General features: G+C 44.0%; 3 protein-coding genes across 12 annotated transcripts in view; 2 read left to right on the top strand and 1 right to left on the bottom strand.

The window, feature by feature from the left end:
- LOC311531699 (E1A-binding protein p400-like) overlaps positions 1 to 12273 on the top strand; it is a 55251-nt gene extending 42978 nt beyond the window's left edge. For both annotated transcript variants that reach the window (XM_084649316.1, XM_084649317.1), the window contains 7 exons: positions 140 to 276; positions 3886 to 3964; positions 8072 to 8258; positions 8424 to 8539; positions 10009 to 10192; positions 10719 to 10834; positions 11447 to 12273. In XM_084649316.1, the coding sequence (XP_084505442.1) occupies positions 140 to 276; positions 3886 to 3964; positions 8072 to 8258; positions 8424 to 8539; positions 10009 to 10192; positions 10719 to 10834; positions 11447 to 11509 (882 nt within the window). In that variant the 3' untranslated portion in view covers positions 11510 to 12273. The remainder of the gene's footprint in view (positions 1 to 139; positions 277 to 3885; positions 3965 to 8071; positions 8259 to 8423; positions 8540 to 10008; positions 10193 to 10718; positions 10835 to 11446) is intronic.
- A 143-nt stretch (positions 12274 to 12416) lies between these two features.
- On the bottom strand, positions 12417 to 15103 carry LOC311531700 (putative EP400-like protein). Of its 2 annotated transcripts, none has more exons than XM_084649318.1 (2): positions 14764 to 15103; positions 12417 to 14452 (listed from the first exon to the last, which is right to left on the bottom strand). In XM_084649318.1, the coding sequence occupies exon 2, from the start codon at positions 14420 to 14422 to the stop codon at positions 13352 to 13354; it is 1071 nt and encodes a 356-aa protein (XP_084505444.1). In that variant the 5' UTR covers positions 14423 to 14452; positions 14764 to 15103; the 3' UTR covers positions 12417 to 13351. The 2 variants fall into 2 exon arrangements, with proteins under 2 accessions (XP_084505444.1, XP_084505445.1); XM_084649319.1 differs by having other exon boundaries at positions 14936 to 15103.
- A 48-nt stretch (positions 15104 to 15151) lies between these two features.
- Positions 15152 to 19882, top strand: part of EP400 (E1A binding protein p400) — a 63468-nt gene continuing 58737 nt past the window's right edge. For 7 of the 8 annotated variants that reach the window (XM_084649315.1, XM_084649313.1, XM_084649312.1 and 4 more), the window contains exons 1-3: positions 15152 to 15214; positions 15886 to 16021; positions 16600 to 17949. In XM_084649315.1, coding sequence (XP_084505441.1) covers positions 16630 to 17949 — 1320 coding nt within the window. In that variant the 5' untranslated portion in view covers positions 15152 to 15214; positions 15886 to 16021; positions 16600 to 16629. The remainder of the gene's footprint in view (positions 15215 to 15885; positions 16022 to 16599; positions 17950 to 19882) is intronic. The other variant, XM_084649309.1, reaches the window with a different exon arrangement.

The following is a 19882-nucleotide window of genomic DNA, read 5'->3' as shown; positions in this document are numbered from 1 at the left end:
GTTATTTCTTTTTAGTTTCTTCAAGTGGCAAAAAATTGAATTAGAATGTGTCAGAGTCTGGTTTAATATAAACCATAATTTTTGAGATATTACAGTGGTGAATTATGACATTTATCATCTGATGCTATTTTTATTTCAGAACATCAGTAGTCACCCTGTTTGTGCCAGACATATCTATGCTGAAGACCCGAATGCTGCACACACCCAACTTTACATGAGTCACTTTGATTTAATGAAAAAGATAGCAAGAAGAAGAAGTCCCTCAGTTAAACCTCTGTATGTTTACTTAAAGCCCATATCATTTACATGTTTTAAATCTGATAAAAATGATGTTGAGAATGATATTCTGTGTGTGTGTGTGTGTGTGAGAGAGAGAGTGATGCAAACACACACAGACAATTCCATTATACTTGTCAAAGGCGTTCTGATTCCACAGATATTCTTGTGAATTTCAGTTTGGGCATGATTACCTTCCTGAAGAATCCAAATCATGCTTCAGTAGTCGCAGAAGTTGTAATGTCTCAATTGCACCTCCAGCTAGCTGTATGAATGGTGAGGTGGCCACGCCCCACTGATTAGTTATCTCCTTTATGCCCCTCTTAATCCCAGCAATATGGCTACCATCCTTTTGGGTAACGAGACCTGCATAAAACTCTGCAACTATGGTCCCACCCTAAGAGTGACTCTTTAAAAATGGCATTGTGAAATTCATTGATTTGTCCATTTTTTTTAGGACCGACAACCTGCAAACTTACAATGAGCTTTTAGAGCCAAACTGGGTTCTTTACATGTCATGCATCATATCCAGTAAGAAGGTCTGCAGATTGAATTGTGCGCTCTACCACACCCGTGCCATCCCATTGTGGTATAACTAGGGTTGTTCTAACCTTAGTGAGGCCAAAATCTGAACTATGGGGTACAACAGGTATAACTGAGGACAATGTAGAACAACAGTGAAAAGGGAAGTTGGAAGTTTTGTTAGATGGGTCGGGACCACTGGGTCTTTTGGCACATGCAGAAGCATGAGAGGCGATTTTAAGACTGGGATAAGCACTATAGTTTGGTTCAGCTAAAATGATCAGCAGTGAAATAGTTGCCAGCTTAAACATCAACACTGTTATCTTCATATTTCAGATTTAAAGGCCATTGATATAAACTGGGCACTTCACACATCTAGCTACTCTGAAAAGGATATCTAGCCATCAGAACTAGCCAGGCAAGGACTGGAGTGCATGTTGCATCTGTTGAAAGGGTGGCAGAACTCTTGCTGCAGTGTGTTTGGGTCAGACAGAATTCCTTCCAAGGATTTCCAGTGTCTCTGCACATGCTATAGCATGACTGTTACTTGAGAGCCACAGTCCTACAACTTCTGCTCATCAAGAGAGGGGGGAGTCTGAATTGCTGTAAAAGAAGGTTATTGGAGAAACCTCATTGTTACTGTATTTTGGCAACCTGGATCAATTTTTAGGACATCCAAAAACAATAGCTGATTTTCACTTTTATGTTTGATAGGAAGGGAGAATGGGAAGATGATGGGCAGGATATAGATCAGGATTAGGGTGTAAATCTGAACTCCAGTCCTTATTTAGTCTTTTGTCGTCTCTTTTGAACCTTGTAGACATCAAACAAAGCCTAGTCTATGCACACAGATGCATCAGTTTAACTAAAGGTGTGATTTTTTTTTTTTGATACTTTGTGTATGGACACTCTTAAGGCATGTCTGGACAAACTGTGTGTGTGTGTAAATCTACATTGCTCCAGCCTGCTGTGCACTGGCTGCATGGTACCTGCGCTCTAGACGATTCCTAGTACATTTGACCTATTGCTGTTTCAAACAGCAGTGTATAAAGCGCACCAGGGAACTTCTAGCATGCATCAATAGGATAAATCATGCAGGGTCACACCAAGAATTAGGCCTGGTCTACACTAAAAGTTAGGTTGACTCAGCTGTGTTCCTCAGAGTTGTGAAAAGTCCACACCACTGAGCTCTGTAGTTAAACTGACCAACCCCCGCCATAGGCAGAATTCTTCCATCAGTTTAGCTACAGCCTCTCGGGGAGAGTGGGGTGGATTACTTATGCTGATGGGAGAAGCTTCCCGTTGGTATCAGTAATGTATACACTGAAGCACTACAGCTGCAGTGCAACTGCTGTGCTGCTGTAGCGTTTCAAGTGTAGACAAGCCCTTAGTGTGCAACAGGCTGGCATGCTGTGGTCTTTCACCCCAGCTTGCTGCACACTAACTGTTCATCTAGACAAGCTCTTAAGTAGATTTAAACCTCCTTTATATAGGTTCAGGGCAAGGTAAACCGATATAACCAGTTTTAAACCAATAGAGCAGTGGTGCCCAAACTTTTCAGGGTAATGCCCCCCCCCGCCCTGTCTGCATCCCCCCAGAACTAGGAGCATGGACAGGGTAAAGGGGCCGCAGCTGGGGGTGAGTCTGGGGTCAGGGGCTGGGGTCAGATGGAGAGCCGCAGTTGGGAGTCATTGCTGGGGATGGGGCCAGAGCTGGGAGTGGAGCAGGGCTGGGTGTTGTTCTCTCCCTGTCCGCTGTGGGGGCTGGCCTGGCCCCCACCGCCCATGTCTCCCCCAAACATTCCTCTGAGCCCCCATACAGGGGCGCACCCCACAGTTTGCACTCTGCCATTTACATTGGTCAAACTGGACAGTCTCTACGTAAAAGAATAAATGGACACAAATCAGATGTCAAGAATTATAACATTCATAAACCAGTCGGAGAACACTTCAATCTCTCTGGTCACGCAATCACAGACATGAAGGTCGCTATCTTAAAACAAAAAAACTTCAAATCCAGACTCCAGCGAGAAACTGCTGAATTGGAATTCATTTGCAAATTGGATACTATTAATTTAGGCTTAAATAGAGACTGGGAGTGGCTAAGTCATTATGCAAGGTAGCCTATTTCCCCTTGTTTTTTCCAACCCCCCCCCCCCCCCCCGATGTTCTGGTTAAACTTGGATTTAAACTTGGAGAGTGGTCAGTTTGGATGAGCTATTACCAGCAGGAGAGTGAGTTTGTGTGTGTGTGTCCCCAGGAAAAAAAAGGGGAGGGGGGGTGAGAGAGCCTGGATTTGTGCTGGAAATGGCTCACCTGGATTACCATGCACATTGTAGGGAGAGTGATCACTTTGGATGAGCTATTACCAGCAGGAGAGTGAGTTTGTGTGTGTGGTTTTTGGAGGGGGTGAGAGAACCTGGATTTGTGCAGGAAATGGCCCACCTTGTTTATCATACACATTGTGAACAGAGTTGTCACTTTGGATGGGCTATTACCAGCAGGAGAGTGAGTTGGGGGGGGGGGACGGAGGGTGAGACAACCTGGATTTGTGCTGGAAATGGCCCAACTTGATGATCACTTTAGATAAGCTATTACCAGCAGGACAGTGGGGTGGGAGGAGGTATTGTTTCATGATCTCTGTGTGTATATAATGTCTGCTGCAGTTTCCACGGTATGCATCCGATGAAGTGAGCTGTAGCTCACGAAAGCTCATGCTCAAATAAATTGGTTAGTCTCTAAGGTGCCACAAGTACTCCTTTTCTTTTTGCGAATACAGACTAACACGGCTGTTACTCTGAAACCCCACAGTTTGGGGGCCTCTGCAATAGAGTATGTCTACTTGTGTTCGCACTGCTTTAACTAAACTAGTTTAACTAAACTTGTGCAAGTGTGTAGATAACCGCAAAGTCTAAGGCCCAGAAGTAGATAGAATTAAGTAGTAAAGGGAGAGAGGACCTAATTCTCAGTGCTCAAATCTTTTCTTATTCACAAGCTATTAGTCATGATGCAAGATTTTCTGTTCCTGGAGGTTTTTATAGAGCCTTTCAAAAATCAGCTATTTAAACTATATCATATTTACTTCCAGTAGAAATAACTATGATAAGCCATCCTCCATGATTCACGCTGCATTCTGCTGTACAGAGTCTATGTCAAAAGAGCAAAAGGTATGTTCTCTCACTCTAGAAGTTTATTCTGTAATGTCATCATGTGCTTTATGTATGTATTATTTGTATAAGCAACATTTAAATGGGTTGTGGAAAATTCATATTTTTCATGGACATTTCAAAATCATTCTATAGCAGTGTAGAGTATTTAAACCCCATTTGCCAGTAGATCAAAGGTATCAGCATTTCTTCTACCTATGTTAATTCCTCTGGGCTTTGTCCCTTTCCCGGGCCAGGAGGTCACCTGATTTCTTTGTCTTCAACCCTTTAGCTCTCACCTTGCAGAGGGGAAGGGCCAGGCTATCAATTGCCAGGAAACAGGGTGTTGGCCATTCTCTGTGTACAGACCCCTGCACACACCTACCTTCTAGGGCTCTACAACGATCATACACCCTTATCCCACCAGTTGTCACAGAGTCCCCGGGCGATGCTCTGGAACTGCTCCCAGTGAAGCCAGTCAGGACTCTGGGGAAGTCTCCTTTCTGTGAGCAGCCTGTCTTCAGGACACATAGCTCACACAGCTTCCACCTTCCTGGGTCTGACCTCGGAGCATTCAGCATCCTCTGCCCCCCTGTGCGCTTCCCACAGTGAGTCCGCCCAGGTGGGGTCCTGGGGAAGCCAGAGGGTCATGCACCCCAACTCCGCAGTCAGACGTGACAGTCAGCCAGCCAGTAAAACAGAGGTTTATTAGACGACAGGAACATGATCTAAAACACAGCTTTGTAGGTGCAGAGAACAGGATCCCCCAGCTGGGTCCATTTTGGGGGGCAGTGAGCCAGACAACCACGTCTGCACTTCACTCCTCGTCCCCAGCCAGCCCCCAACTGAAAACTCTGTCCAGCCCCTCCTCCTCTGGGCTTTATCTCTTTCCCGGGCCAGGAGGTCACCTGATTCCTTTGGTCTCCAACCCTTTAGCTCTCCCCTTGCAGGGGGGAAGGGCCTGGCCATCAGTTGCCAGGAAACAGGGAGTCGGCCATTCTCTGTGTCCAGACCCCTGCACACACCTGCCCTATAGGGCTCTGCAACAATCATACACCCTTATCCCACCACCTAGATACTTAAGAACTGCATAGGGGAAACTGAGGCACCCCCACAATATTCAGAGGAAACATTAAGAACAGTCCTGCTTCATCACCTTTGAGACCGACCTGAGCGGGGTCACTTTAGCCGGTGACCTGGAGAAGTTCAAACCCACCAACGTTCCCATGGATGCCCCAGCATCTCTCCCATTCCTTGGTGAGAGTTACACCAGGCCCTTCCAGTTTCACGCCCTCCCTTATGTCAGGGGTGGTTGATAGCACTTGCATGCCACATATGGAAAGGTTTATGCAGCCTGTGCCCTTTTGCCACCCCAAAACCCCCAGGGGTCGAACTGGGATCGGGTCTTCTCCCAGCACTCCAGTCTGGAGGGCTGCAATTCGGGCTCTCTTGGTTAAGAGCCCCCATCTTGACCTGGGCCACATAGTGTTCACTTACAGAACTAACATGGAGACATTCCTTTCTCAACAACCTTGTCTCCCCAACAAGCTGGCCAAACAAAGCCACTTGGTTATAGGACTGTTTAACTTTCTTAACAGCTTTCACTCCATCTGAGACCTTTTCAAAGCTGTCCACACTGGATCTTTCAACAGGAAAGTCAGTGGCTTGGTGTAACATTCTTTTTCACTGACTGACCAGTTGCTTCCCCTCTCAGACAGCTTCTTGCTGAGAAACACTACAGGGTGGAATTCTTGATCCGGTCCTTTCTGCATTAAAACTGCTCGCGCACCACGCTCGGATGCATCTGTGGTTACTAGGAATGGTTTGTCAAAGTCTGGGGTACTTAGTACAGGGTCAGACATGAGTGTCGCTTTAAGCTGGTTAAAGGCCTTCTGACACTCTTCGGTCCACTGAATGGCATTTGGCTGTTTCTTTTTGGTTAGTTCTGTCAGCTGCGATTTGGCTGTATTGCGGTACAAATTGCCTGTAATAACCGGCCAAGCCTAAGAAGGATTGGACCTGTTTTTTTGACTTTGGGACAGGCCACTTTTGGATAGCATCCACTTTGGCCTGTAGGGGGTTAATAGTTCCTTGACCCATGTGATGTCCAAGGTAAGTCACTGTGTTTAGGCCTATTTGACACTTCTTAGCCTTAACAGTTAGTCCTGCCTCCCTTATGCGCTCGAAGACTTTTTGTAGATGTTCCAGGTGTTCTGCCCAGGAATCCGAAAATATGGCCACATCATCAAGGTAGGCAACTGCATATTCTCCTAATCCCACTAGGAGACCATCTACAAGTCTTTGGAAGGTGGTGGGTGCATTCCGCAGCCGGAAAGGGAGTGCATTAAATTCATACAGCCCGACGTGTGGTGAAGGCTGACCTTTCCTTGGGGGATTCATCTAGCGGTACTTGCCAGTACCACTTGGTTAAGTCCAAGGTAGAGATGAACTGGGCCCGTCTCAGTTTCTCTAATAGTTCATCTGTGCGTGGCATTGGATAGTTGTCTGGGCGAGTTAGTATTTAAACCCCATTTGCCAGTAGATCAAAGGTATCAGCATTTCTTCTACCTATGTTAATTCCAGATCCATTTCTTTTTCAGACTTTGTGGCTTTTAAAATGTCCACAAAATTATACCAGATCAGAAGCAGAAAGGCACCATGTTGTATTGCAATATTTTTATGAAGTCATTCAAACTCCTCTGATCCAATTTTTGGTACATACAACTAATGGCCCATTTCAGGATATCTCTTTTGCGGGCTTTAGCAGGAGAAAGCAGGATTTTTACAGTGAAGAGCTGTAACAAACAAATAGTACTATAATGCAAAAGGAAAAAGGTAGCAACAATTAATATTTTCCCCACCTCCTATTGTTTTAGGCTTTGACCGAACAGCAGACAGGCCCAGAGCCTCAGCAGCAGTGTGCTTGCTAACTCTAAATTCAGCAGCTCGCTGAACAGCAAGCAGAAGCCCAGCTTCAGCCACAAGAACAACTGATGGTGCAACAGCCACAGTTAGTAGTAAAGACTGTGGTAGCCAACCTGGCAGGATTAGTTGAAACTAAATATCTCTAAAGCTGAAATTTGGATCTTTCCACTTAATATGTGCAGAGATATGCACTCTTCTAGGTCCCGACCCTGCAACTGGATTAGCAAGCCTTGATCCCTATGGCCTTACAGAGTTCAGTTGACTTCAGTGGCGTGCCACATAGCTGCAGGAGTCTGCGCTAGCAAATCTGATTGCAGGATTGGGCCCTTTGTGTTGTGTTGCATGAGCAGGTTGGGCGAGAAAGGTGCATTTGTCTTCACTTAAACTGAGAAAGTTGATGATGCTCTAAACTCAGATCAAATCAGTTAGATGTGCAGAAGTGCCTATTAGATCATCCAGTCTAGTCCCTTGTGAGGTTTTAATCTCCACCAGTCAGGGATACATCCAACATGATAGGAAAAGAGATAATAAGTGAATGAAACACTAGTGTTAATTTAAAAACATTTACTTTATAAAACCCTTTAAATGTAGTTATTAGACACAGTGCATGAACAGTACCCTTTTTTAAGTGAAAATTTCCAATCTGTGAAACAGTACAGAAGCAATCCATTTTTGCTGTTGTGTGTAGCAATATCATTTTGAAAAAGCTTTGAAATGTTCAGCTAATTATTCCCGGCCTAACAGAGTACACAGTCTTGAGTTCTCTAAAATCCCCCTGGTTGGAGATGGTGTATATTCTTTTAGTTAACTTTTGGCAGGGTCAGTCACAGGCCACCTGCACTAAAAAATTAGCATTTTCCATTGAAAATTCTGATAAATATTGTCCTTTGCTTCTGAACTCTTAAATATTACAGCCTTGCTGTTCAAAGTTGTAAATTGGTGTCAAATAATTAATATGGACAAGATTCCTGTGTCTTTATCCCATGCTAGATTTTATTATATGGAAAATGTCATTCAGCACAAAGAACAGATCAAATGTACTTATTTATTAATTCATTCATACTTGTTCACTGTGTCTATCTCAGGCTCTAGGCGCATGTGTCAAACATCATGCTGTGTATTGTATATTTAAAAAAACCAACAACCTTATATTCTAGAATAAATTGACCATGATACTTTGTTACTTTGTGTAACACTTTCTAGGCTTCAGGAGGTGCAGGTACAGCTCAGGTACAAACAGCTGCAGCATCCAGTGCTCCAACAGAATTAGTGACTGTAACATCTACTCAGGGTTCTCAAGCAGGAATGTCTGTGGCAGCATCATCGATAGTAACCACCAGTCTGACAACATGGCAGACCCAAACGCCCTTAGTGGCTCAGGTTATGTCAGGTAACCGCTGTTTTTTTCACATTCTGCTGCTGAAAATAAAACTGCTAGAAACTTGCATTTTAAGTGTTAGTTATTTTCAAATTATTAAGTAAAAGAAGATGGGAGGGGAAGAATGTCAGTTTACACTCTGATGAGAGATTGTCTTCTATATTTTTCCTTTTATAGCCAAGCCAACAGAAGTTCAGCTTTTTAGTAAAACAGTCACACCTGTCCATTTCCAGCTTCCTGGGCAGCAGGAGACAGAAGCAGTTGAGGTGCAAGTCCCACGGATTCAGTCCCAGGTACACACTTTGGGTACATCTTCACTACAAGCTAGGCGTGTGATTCCTGGGCTTGTACACATACTCGTGAGCTCTCATTGAGCTAGTGTGAGTGTAAATAGCACTGGTAGCAGCAGTGGAGACACAGCTTAGCTGTGATGAGTACATACCTACTAGGGTTTGTACTAGGCACAAAGTACACTGCTATACACACTTGCACTAGCTGAATGAGAGCTAGTGTGAGTGCGTGTACATGAGCAGGGGAATCATGCCGTTAGCTTGTACTGCAGATGTAGCCTTAGACTCCAGTCCAAATAAAAAGTGTAGGAAAGCTCTTACAAGGAACGGATATTTTAAGAAAAACATGTCTCCAATTCTTTCCTTAGTATTTCTTCGCCAACAGAAAAGGAATTGGTGGGAAATTTTTGTTGTACTGTTTGTAGTTTATATGGTTTTAAACCATGAGCATTCATGCCGGTTTGATGCTTCTGGTGACCAGATTTTCAAGACCCCTCCCCAGCTTGATTTTGCCTGGAAGGGCGGAGCTGGAGGTTTTGTTCTTCTCTGGCTGAACTTTTGAGAATGCCCATTGATTACTTTAAGCTGCCCTCCTTTGCCTGCTTTCATGATGTTTCTACATAATGAACATAATGCTTCTAAGTTAATCAACATTTCTTCCTACTTAGTCACAGGGTTCACTGTTGACTGGCATTACACACTTTCTTTCAGTAAGTCCTCTGCTGTTCAGAAAACTGTACTTTCCCACTTCATCTGAAGATGTACAGTGTTTGAGTATAGTTCATTAAATGTGCTCTAATGGTTAGAACAGGAGACAAGATGCCCAGATTCCTAAGGTTCTCTTCATAACTCAGCCCCTCACTGTGATATCTGGGGCAAGTCACCACAGCAATTTAGAATCTCAGCTTACCCATGCATGGCATGAGGATATTATTACTTATTTACCTTTAAGCAAGGGGATGTGAGTATTAACTGTAAAGTGCTTTGAGAACTTCTGATGGAAGGTACTATAGAAGTGTAAAGTATTTTTATTATTAAATTAAATAGGATAGAGAACCATAATTGAATGAAATCTTTATCTCAGAACCTGAAAACCTTTGCACAAATCATATGTGCAGCAGAAGTGGGAAAATTAAATGTTAGTACAGAATAGAAATTGCAACTGACCTGTCAGCAAGAACTGTAACATTAGCAGCTCACTGCAGTCAACAGCGTTTGGGCCTGGAGCAGCCCTCACTGTTACCATGACTAGCACCACTGTTACAAACCTCAAGTGTACCGTATTTTAAAAAAAAACCAAAAGGTCCCAAACACAACAGAGCTAGATGTAAAATGATTCCAGTGGATTAGATAAAGCTTTTATATTCAGTTTCTGAACATATAATTGTCATGTTGCAAAGATCTAGTGAAAAACAACTAATATTCTTTGATCCTGATTCCTTGCTGCTCAGATTCTTGTTTCTGCTTCCCAGCTTCAAGCACAAGGACAGATCCAGATCCAAACACCTCAGGCAGCACAAGTTCCTCAGGCAAATCTTCCAGTGATGTCTGTTCCACCAACAATTGTACCATCTGCAGGAGCTGCAACGCTCCCTCTTACTGAGATCTCTGTCACTGAGATTACTGTTGCCCTTGGGCATCCACAGAAAGCAGCAGGTACAAAGAAATCTCACTCAGAGGCAATCTTATAAATTTCTTCCAATTTATTAAATTAATTGGACTTCAGAACCACTTTGACACTTAAATTTTAAAGGTTTTTAAATTAGGTTACTAAATTTATAGCATAGACTAATATTTTTCCTACTTTTTTGGTGCTTTTAGAAGACTCTTATTGAAAGCACCCTTTTAAACAATATATTTGGTTGCAAAGTAACTTTGTAAGTTGTAGTAATATCCATGATGCACAATAATTGATAGTCCTTCCATTTATTTTTATATTTCTAGAATGTGTCTAATTTTGCATACTGGAATTTGTAGGCAAGACTAGAAAAATGTCCTGTTTGCCAGTGGAAGTGGACTTTTGTCAAATCCTGTCAGAAACTAAATTTTATATCACAATAATATATATGGTTAGATAGAAATATAATAGGAAAAGGTAGACATTTTGATGATATTCTTAGAATAAATGTGTGTTACATTCTAAATACTAACATTTGCACCTTATTTTACTGCCGATTTGCAGGAGCCCAGACATTGGATGTACATGTCCATCAGTTTCCAAAACTTACACATCAAGTAGCTCAGCAACAGAGCCATTCATTCCCAGATGGTTCAAGGCCAAGCTACTGTGTAGAAAAGGTAAGCACCTTTGCCTGCTGTCTCATTCAAATGATATATGCTTTTCAGTGTTGTTTTGACAGTTTTGCATCACTACTACTTTGCTCGTCGGTAAGCCAGGTACTAGAGATGATCTTCTCCTTTAAGTGACCTGCTAAGGATTTTTTAAAAATTGGGTTTTCCAAGGTTCTGTTGTCAGCTCGGCCACTGATCAGTTCTGTAACCTGGAGCCAATCAATCTTTCTATGAGTATCTTCTTATCTGTAAAATGAAAGCATTACTCACCTCACAGGTGTTTTCTGAGAATTAATGTTTGTAAGGTGATTTTGAAATCCCCAGATATGTGCTACATAAGTGCAAAATAATATTATCCTTATTAACTCCAAGAATCTTGGTCTCATTTCTCTTATTTTATAAATGGCAAAACTGATTACAGAGAAATTAAGTGATTTGGCGAAAACCACACAGTAAATCAGTATCATGTTTGGGAACAGCATTTCATTCTCCTGACTTCCAGTTATATTCTTAGTCTCTGGCTTCTCCAGAGTTTCTGCCATCTCTTACCTTTGTTTCACATTTTTGACTGTGTAAAATGTATAATCAGCTAGTAACTTACCTTCATCTATAATTTAGGTTCAGGCTCAGTCACAAACTGCGGCAGTGTCCCAGTCACCACCTGCAGGTCACCACGCCTAAATGATTTCTGCAGCAATGGCTACAGCTCAGTTGATCCCCCAGAAATCAATAGAGGAACAGGTCCTGACAATAGTCTCTCTCCATTCACTGACCCCAGGTGTACAGAACTCAGCAGTCTCAACCAAAATTAGCAAGTAAAAGTGCACAGGAGATTACCTACTTTCATACTGTGAAAGCATCTATGAAACCTTGTTGAACTAATGATTACATTAGAATAAGCAGAAAAGTACAGTATTTTATATTTGCTAAACCATGACAATAAAATCCGCAGGTTGTCCACATTTTATTTTCCAAATGAAGACTCGAGCACTTTTTTACAGACATAAATGCAAGAGAAGTTATTACTGAAATCTGAAAAAAGAAAAATGTACTCAACATTGAAAATATATTAATTGTAATGTACAGATAAAAGGTCTGTTAAAATGAAATGCTTTCTGCTGACAGAAAATAACCATCTTTCTGTACCAAAGCAGTGAATAACTAAATTACAGAGACAGAGGTGTAATCAACATGTTCATCATTGTGCTAGGCTATTGTCTCCAGAACAATATCAAATAATAGCCAGTTATTTTTTAAACAGAAGTACATTTTACTTGTGGAGTGTTGCACTAAATGGAATGCGTAAAAGTAAAAACTGCTGGCTTTTTTTTGTTAGAGCTACTGAACTGAATAGGTGTCCTGTTAGGTGTATGGAAACAAAATGCAAACTAAATTTTTAGATGAATCTTTAGTGCTGTAAAGTAGGAATTCAGTGAGCACTGACATACTGCCTAAACCGAGTGTAAATTGAACAATAAAGTGTCCTTTCTTTTTTATATAAATTGCCTTCTTTCTGTCCTGTTTCTTTGTGCGTGTCTGGGGGTGAAAGTAACTTAAAGGGGGCATGGCCTCAACTGGAAGAGGTGATTTAAAGGCCCCGGGACTCTGGCTGGGAGCCCCAGGGCCTTTAAATCACCCCGGAGCTACCGACTGCAGAGGCGGCTGAGAGCCCCAGGGCAAATTTAAGGGCCTGGGGCTCCGGCTGCTGCAGAGCTCTGGGCCCTTTAAATCCCTGCCGGAGCCCTGGGGCTCCAGCAGTCAGGCTCAGGCAGGGATTTAAAGAGCCCGGTGCTCCTGCCACTGCGGGGAGCCCCAGGCCCTTTAAAGCCCCGCTGCTGGAGCTCCGGAGGTGATTTAAAGGGCCCGGGGCTCCCCGCAGTGGCAGGAGCACTGGGCCCTTTAAATCACCACCGGGGAAGCCGGTCTGGTCTGGTGCGGCATACTGGCTTTTGCCAGTATGCCGTACTGGACCGTACCAGCTAACTTTCACCTCTGTGCATGTCTCATGTTCCTATGTACGCTGTTAACAAAGTGTGTGGCCTGGGTTAAGATTCTTTCCCCTCTGACCCCCTGTGGACATTCCCAACACACAGCTTGGGTGGCCCTGCTTTAAATGCCTCTGGAGGGTGGGTATGGGGTCTGTGTAGAAAATCTCCCAGGGCTTGCTAATGTGCCCTATGCTGAGCTCCATCCTGAGGGGAATCCTCTCCTGCCCCACTGCTCTCTGTGTTGTGTCCCTGCCCTGCTCTCTCACTCCAAACACTCTGAGCGGGTGATATGATTAGCAAGGATGAGGGTCCTGGTTCCTGGCTGTCCTCCCTAGCATGCCAAAGACAGGACACGCGTATGGGGCGACCTGCCCTCTACCCCTAGCGCAATCCTGCTGCTCCCACTGTTTGGTTTGAGCCATTGCGCATACGCAGTGAGGGAGTCACAGTACAGGAACGGAACTCGCGGTTTGTCTCCTATCAGCGCCCGTAAGAGATGTATTTTCCCCCATCCCCAGTGACAGTCCCCAGCTTCCTATGAGGAGGGAATGGAAAGTGTGGCCCCAGCTCTTGGGGTAAGTGGGTCCCCTCCGGGGGTGCCAGAGTGGGAGGTGCTGGGCTCCCCTCCGCCCTGCACCCATCCCATGCGCGGGGAGAAGCTGCGGTGCGGGCCTGTGGAGTTGGGTCCTCCAACTCCAGCTATTAATCCACCAGAAGCCCTATCAAATCCTATGGGTCTGCTCAACTGCTGCCCTTGAAGTGCTTGCTGCTGCTGCATGAGCTGCCCTTGAATAATATTGCTGATCTGCGGTGGCAAGTTAGTAGTTGTAACATGACCGGGGCTAGTCAATGGTTGCATGTTTGCTCCACTAGCTACAGGACTTTGAGGTCCAAGATGATGAATGGTGCCACCAGTCTGTGAATGAGGTTGTGAAAGCCTGCGTTCTCGTACAGTTGCAGGTGCCCCAGAAGATGGAATTTGTACCTGTGCTGTAGTTCCTTGAGCAATTTGTGCAATTCTGGATCCTTCTTGATATACAAAGTGTCCACCATTTGAAGGGCTCAGACTGATCTGTCGCACAAGCAAACTAGCATCTACAAATCCTCTAGTAGGGCTCTGGCTGCACATACCCAAGCCAGAACCTGGAGTGCCTGCCCGAACATTTGGTAGTGACTGCACTGGTACAGGACTGGGTTGTGTAGGGCTTTGAGACTGAACCTGCTGGGGCAATGGTGAAGTAACTTGAATATACGATGGAGATCCATGCTCAAACCTCCTTTGCTGAGGGCTAAACTGAAAATTTGGTGATGTTGGATTTGGTATTGGCAAAGGGGTAAGTGTTATCTGTTGGTTTCCTGATGCTACCGGTCCAACATTCTGCAGTGTGATGTTCACATTCTGCCCAGTTACCGGACTTCTACTCATTATAAATTGCTGTATTTGGTAACTGGGGGACTGTGGTGCAGATGGGCTTGCAGAAGGAGCAAATGAAGTTGCAGGGGACTGCGGTAAGTTTGTCTGCTGCTCTTCTCCCTCACTACCTGTGAAGGATCTGGACCTCTGGAGCTGACGCTGAACATTCTGAGGACCGTTCCCATGGTGCATTTTCACCTTTTTGGTTTTTTAAAGTAAATTCTAAAGGAATACATAAAAACAGAAATTTAGTGACGCTAACTTTTTTGGGGTAACTGAATGTTAGAAGATAGACATTTGAGTAAGAATGTAGAAGTTTTTCTGCCTCAAAATTAGGAACACATTCTACCGTTAGAGTTAATTAAAACAATAACCTTCATGCAATCATTCAAAATATGATTGGTCTGAAACACAACCACCCCAACTATATTTACTATCTAAACCTCTGATACGCTTCTCTGGCCGTCTAAGACATTCTGGAATAACCCACAGCAAGATGGTAGAACAAGGCATACGTTCCTCTTTTGACCCACCAAGCTGAGATGAAAGTTAAAAGGCCGCTTTCTCCTTCCACTTGCTGTGGAAGATCCAGGAGAAATGTAGGCTCCATTTTTCAAACGGCCCCGGGAATCCCCAGACCAAGGCCCGCTCCTCGCGTGGGACGGGTGCAGGGGAGCTCGGCAGCCCCGGCGGGGACCCACTTACCCCAGGCGCCGGGGCCGCACTTTCCCTTCCCTCCTCCCAGGAAGCTGGGGGGCCGGACACATCCGCTACGCTGCCCGCTGCCCCTAGCGCAATCCTGCTGCTACCGCTGTTCGGTTCGAGCCACTGCGCATACGCAGTGCGGGAGTCTCGGTGCAGGAACGGAATTCGCCGTTTGTCTCCTATCAGCGCCCGTAGCGGATGTGTTTCCCCCCCCCCCCCGGGTGACGGCCCCCAGCTTCCTGTGAGGAGGGAAGGGAAAGTGCGGCCCCGGCTGCTGGGGTAAGTGGATCCCCGCCGGGGGTGCCGGAGCGGAGGGTGCCGGGCTCCCCTCCGCCCCGCTCCGTCCGCGGAGCCGGGCAGGCCCGGGGCTGCGGCCGGGCCCGGGCTGCGGGGCACCCGTCCCACCCGCGGCGGGAGGCTGCGGCGCGGGCCTTGGTCTCTGCTCCTGCCCCGCCGCGGGCGACCGGGGAGGCGGGTTCCCGGGGCCGTTAGGAGTTAAGTGTAAAGGGGAATTCACACCCCGCCCCCACGGCTCCCCGCTGAGCAGCATCCTCCCGCTTTGCGCTGGTGGCGGCGAGCCGTGTGATGATGATCGGGGGGGACGTGAACGCTCGCCTGCCCCGCCAGTCTCGGGGCTATCCAGGGCCGGTCTCTACAGACAGGTCTCGGTTTCCGTCCGGGCGTGGGGCCGCATTGCAACCTGTTAAAACTGGGAGTTCTGAGAAATCAGGATTCACTTGCCTGAAGTAATTCGTGTTACGGGAGCACCGCTCGAGCCCGTAATTCAAAGGGTAATCGCCCTTCCCGCTTTCCAGCCAGGAGGTTAATAGCGGGGTGTGCTGATGAGGTCTCATTATCAAGGGTTGATTGTGCATTTTCACTCATTTGTAGATTGCCAAGCATGATTAGTGTTTGACAGACAAATTAATATAACAACTCCTTGTTCCTAGGAGTTTAGATTTAAACTAGCCAGCAACCATGACAAGAAACGGGGGAGTGAAGAGGTTTGGCACACTATAGACCAACATATTTGTATGCAGTGAAGTATTAGAAATGGAACTGCAGTTTTCAAAATAAATGAGCAAGGTAGGTTTTTTGAAATATTAGCTTTCTTTTGATTCTCCTGCTAATTTGCAGTGCCCAGTCTTTGGCAATCAGTCTCCCTGTCAGTGCACATCAGTGAGATTGTACTACACTAGAATGCCAAATAACTTGAAAACCAGAACATTTTTCACTTTAGATAATGTTGTTGAGCCAAATTACATATGTTTAAAAAATGGAGCCTTCATTTCTTGTGGATCTTCCACAGCAACTGGAAGAAGAAAGCGGCCTTTTAACTTTCATCTCAGCTTGGTTGGTCAAAAGAGGAACGTATGCCTTGTACTACCATCTTGCTGTGGGTTATTCCAGAATGTCTTAGACGGTTAGAGAAGCGTATCAGAGGTTTAGATAGTAAATATAGTTGGGGTGGTTGTGTTTCAGACCAATCATATTTTGAATGATTGCATGAAGGTTATTGTTTTAATTAACTCTAACAGTAGAATGTGTTCCTAATTTTGAGGCAGAAAAACTTCTACATTCTTACTCAAATGTCTATCTTCTAACATTCAGTTACCCCAAAAAAGTTAGCGTCACTAAATTTCTGTTTTTATGTATTCCTTTAGAATTTACTTTAAAAAACCAAAAAGGTGAAAATGCACCATGGGAACGGTCCTCAGAATGTTCAGCGTCAGCTCCAGAGGTCCAGATCCTTCACAGGTAGTGAGGGAGAAGAGCAGCAGACAAACTTACCGCAGTCCCCTGCAACTTCATTTGCTCCTTCTGCAAGCCCATCTGCACCACAGTCCCCCAGTTACCAAATACAGCAATTTATAATGAGTAGAAGTCCGGTAACTGGGCAGAATGTGAACATCACACTGCAGAATGTTGGACCGGTAGCATCAGGAAACCAACAGATAACACTTACCCCTTTGCCAATACCAAATCCAACATCACCAAATTTTCAGTTTAGCCCTCAGCAAAGGAGGTTTGAGCATGGATCTCCATCGTATATTCAAGTTACTTCACCATTGCCCCAGCAGGTTCAGTCTCAAAGCCCTACACAACCCAGTCCTGTACCAGTGCAGTCACTACCAAATGTTCGGGCAGGCACTCCAGGTTCTGGCTTGGGTATGTGCAGCCAGAGCCCTACTAGAGGATTTGTAGATGCTAGTTTGCTTGTGCGACAGATCAGTCTGAGCCCTTCAAATGGTGGACACTTTGTATATCAAGAAGGATCCGGAATTGCACAAATTGCTCAAGGAACTGCAGCACAGGTACAAATTCCATCTTCTGGGGCACCTGCAACTGTACGAGAACGCAGGCTTTCACAACCTCATTCACAGACTGGTGGCACCATTCATCATCTTGGACCTCAAAGTCCTGTAGCTAGTGGAGCAAACATGCAACCATTGACTAGCCCCGGTCATATTACAACGACTAACTTGCCACCGCAGATCAGCAATATTATTCAAGGGCAGCTCATGCAGCAGCAGCAAGCACTTCAAGGGCAGCAGTTGAGCAGACCCATAGGATTTGATAGGGCTTCTGGTGGATTAATAGCTGGAGTTGGAGGACCACCTGCTTTTGGAATGACATCACCACCCCCTCCTACGAGCCCTTCACGAGCCACTGTACCACAGGGTCTGTCTAATCTTCCTCTTACTCCTACGGTAAGTACAGGAGTGAAAAAACAACCTAAAAAGTTGGAGGAGATTCCGCCTGCCACCCAAGAAGCTGCTCAGATGAGAAAGCAGTGTTTGGATCATCACCACAAACAGATGGAGATTCTGAGGGAGACTTTTAAGGAATATTTGATTGAACTATTTTTCTTGCAACATCTTCAAGGGAATATGATGGACTTCTTAGCTTTTAAGAAGAAACACTGTGTTCCATTACAAGCATACCTGAGGCAAAATGACTTGGACCTTGAGGAGGAGGAAGAGGAAGAACAATCTGAGGTTATCAATGATGAGGTAAGAAATCTATTGTTTAATAGTTTGGAATAAAACACTAAATTAAATTGTGGCAATTGGATACCAATGTATTAGATTCTACCTTAAATTATACCTTAGAGATATTTTAAATTTTATTTCTGATTGAAGTAATAGAGCAAACTTTTTAATGAAGATTCTGAGTGAATTGTAATTTTGCTATGTGACGATTGAAACTGAAGGTTGGTTTGAGCATACAATTGGAAGCATGTATTTTAAGAACAGAGGTAATTTAATAGAGGGGAAAAGAATTAGGGCTTTGAAGGAAAGTACACTTGTTTTCTCACTGACCAAGTTCATGTCAGTATTCAAGTCCCCACACAAAATAGTTAAGCTCTATCCTAAGCCCACAGAAGTTTTGAATTGTTGCTGGAAGCATGTTAGCTTATAAAAAATTATTATGTATCCTAGAGTAATTTTAATTTATAAGTTATCATCATGTAATACCTACATTAAAAAAAATAATGAGATGGAAAAACAACCTTAACTTGGAACTTGGCTTTTGTCCAAAGAATTTATAGTTTGTGCATAAAAAAACAGTTTCCTGTTTTAATTAAACAAAATATTAAAGTTCTTTGAATGAATTCCATGCTTAGTAATGGCAAGTGACTTGAACCAAATATGGTAACCAAATATGATGCACAACTTTTCCTGATTAGTTATATCAGTGCATATTAATTCTGACCTGCGGTACCCCTCTACCCGGTACATTTTGGTGGCCTGAGCAAAACCTGTCTTGAGCAGACTCTGACAGTTGTGTAGCAAGTAGTTGTGATGTCATGTTTGGCACAATGAGTGAATTGATACCACTTGAAACTCTGAAATACCGTTTTTCAAATTATGTATCCAAAATAGGGAAGGGTATGTATTTGCCAGTTTGCAAAAGGATTCCATTCAAAAAGACTTGAGTATGTTTGACATTTCTATAACAGTTCCATATATCTTCAATGAAAAGTTGATGAACCTTTAAACTAAAGGGTTACTAGTGGCCCCAGCTTTAGTTTGAATTTGCAGATGGGTCAGAAGTTGTAGCATAATGTGTAGCATTTAGTATGTTTGACGGGAGAAGAAATTAAACTGTGACTAAGATCAGATACTGATAATTTTGAAGAAATAATTGGTTTCTGCACACAGTAGCTTAAATTGTGATAACAGGATGTCTTATTTATTTATTTTTTAAAATCAGCAATGGGTGTCCATGAATTATTCCTTGTGGTTTGAAATTTATTGTCAAATTGTTTGCCTGTCCTTGTTGGTCTATTTATTTGTCACTAGCTGAAATGGCCAGGTCTGTTGTACAAATTCAGGGGCACATCCTCACCTGATAAATTGACATAGATCCATTGAAGTCACTAGAGCATTGACAGTGCACACCAGCTGAGGATCTGCCTCTGTCTTTTGGGGTTCAAGTTTGCTCACTCTTTTTTTAGTTCTAAGGCACAGTTTAACTTATACAGACAGTTATATTTATGCTATATGTGAACAGCTAATTGCTCATAAAAGTTGTAATCATTTTAACTGTTGTAGGATTTTGCAAACTGTGCCAATAAACTTGTTTGACCTAACAAATTAAGATAGCTTTTGCAAATCAAGGCACCTTTTGAGTATGTTTTCTTTCTTTGTATTTTTGGTCTTCCTCTCTTTTATTTCTCCCCCTCTTTATCACTTTCTGCTAAAGCAATGCACCTCATCCCTTGCCTGGAAGGGCTGATCACTTTGGAAATTAATGGGGGAGAGAGAATGGTGGCTATGCTCATTGCTTAAATAAATGTTCGGGCTCTCTTGAGTTCAGACTGTCTGTCATGCTAATTTGTTGTCAACTAGGAACTGAGATAATTAAATTTAACCCACACTGTTACTTAATCTGGATTTAAGACAGTTTTTCAGTGGTGAGAGTCATTGGAGGTAGTCTGTC

Source organism: Lepidochelys olivacea (assembly GCF_965140295.1).
Source record: "Lepidochelys olivacea isolate rLepOli2 genome assembly, chromosome: 15".
In the NCBI taxonomy this organism is placed as follows: Eukaryota; Metazoa; Chordata; order Testudines; family Cheloniidae; genus Lepidochelys; species Lepidochelys olivacea.
Note: the sequence above shows the minus strand (reverse complement) of the source record. Positions and strands in the feature narration are given on the sequence as shown.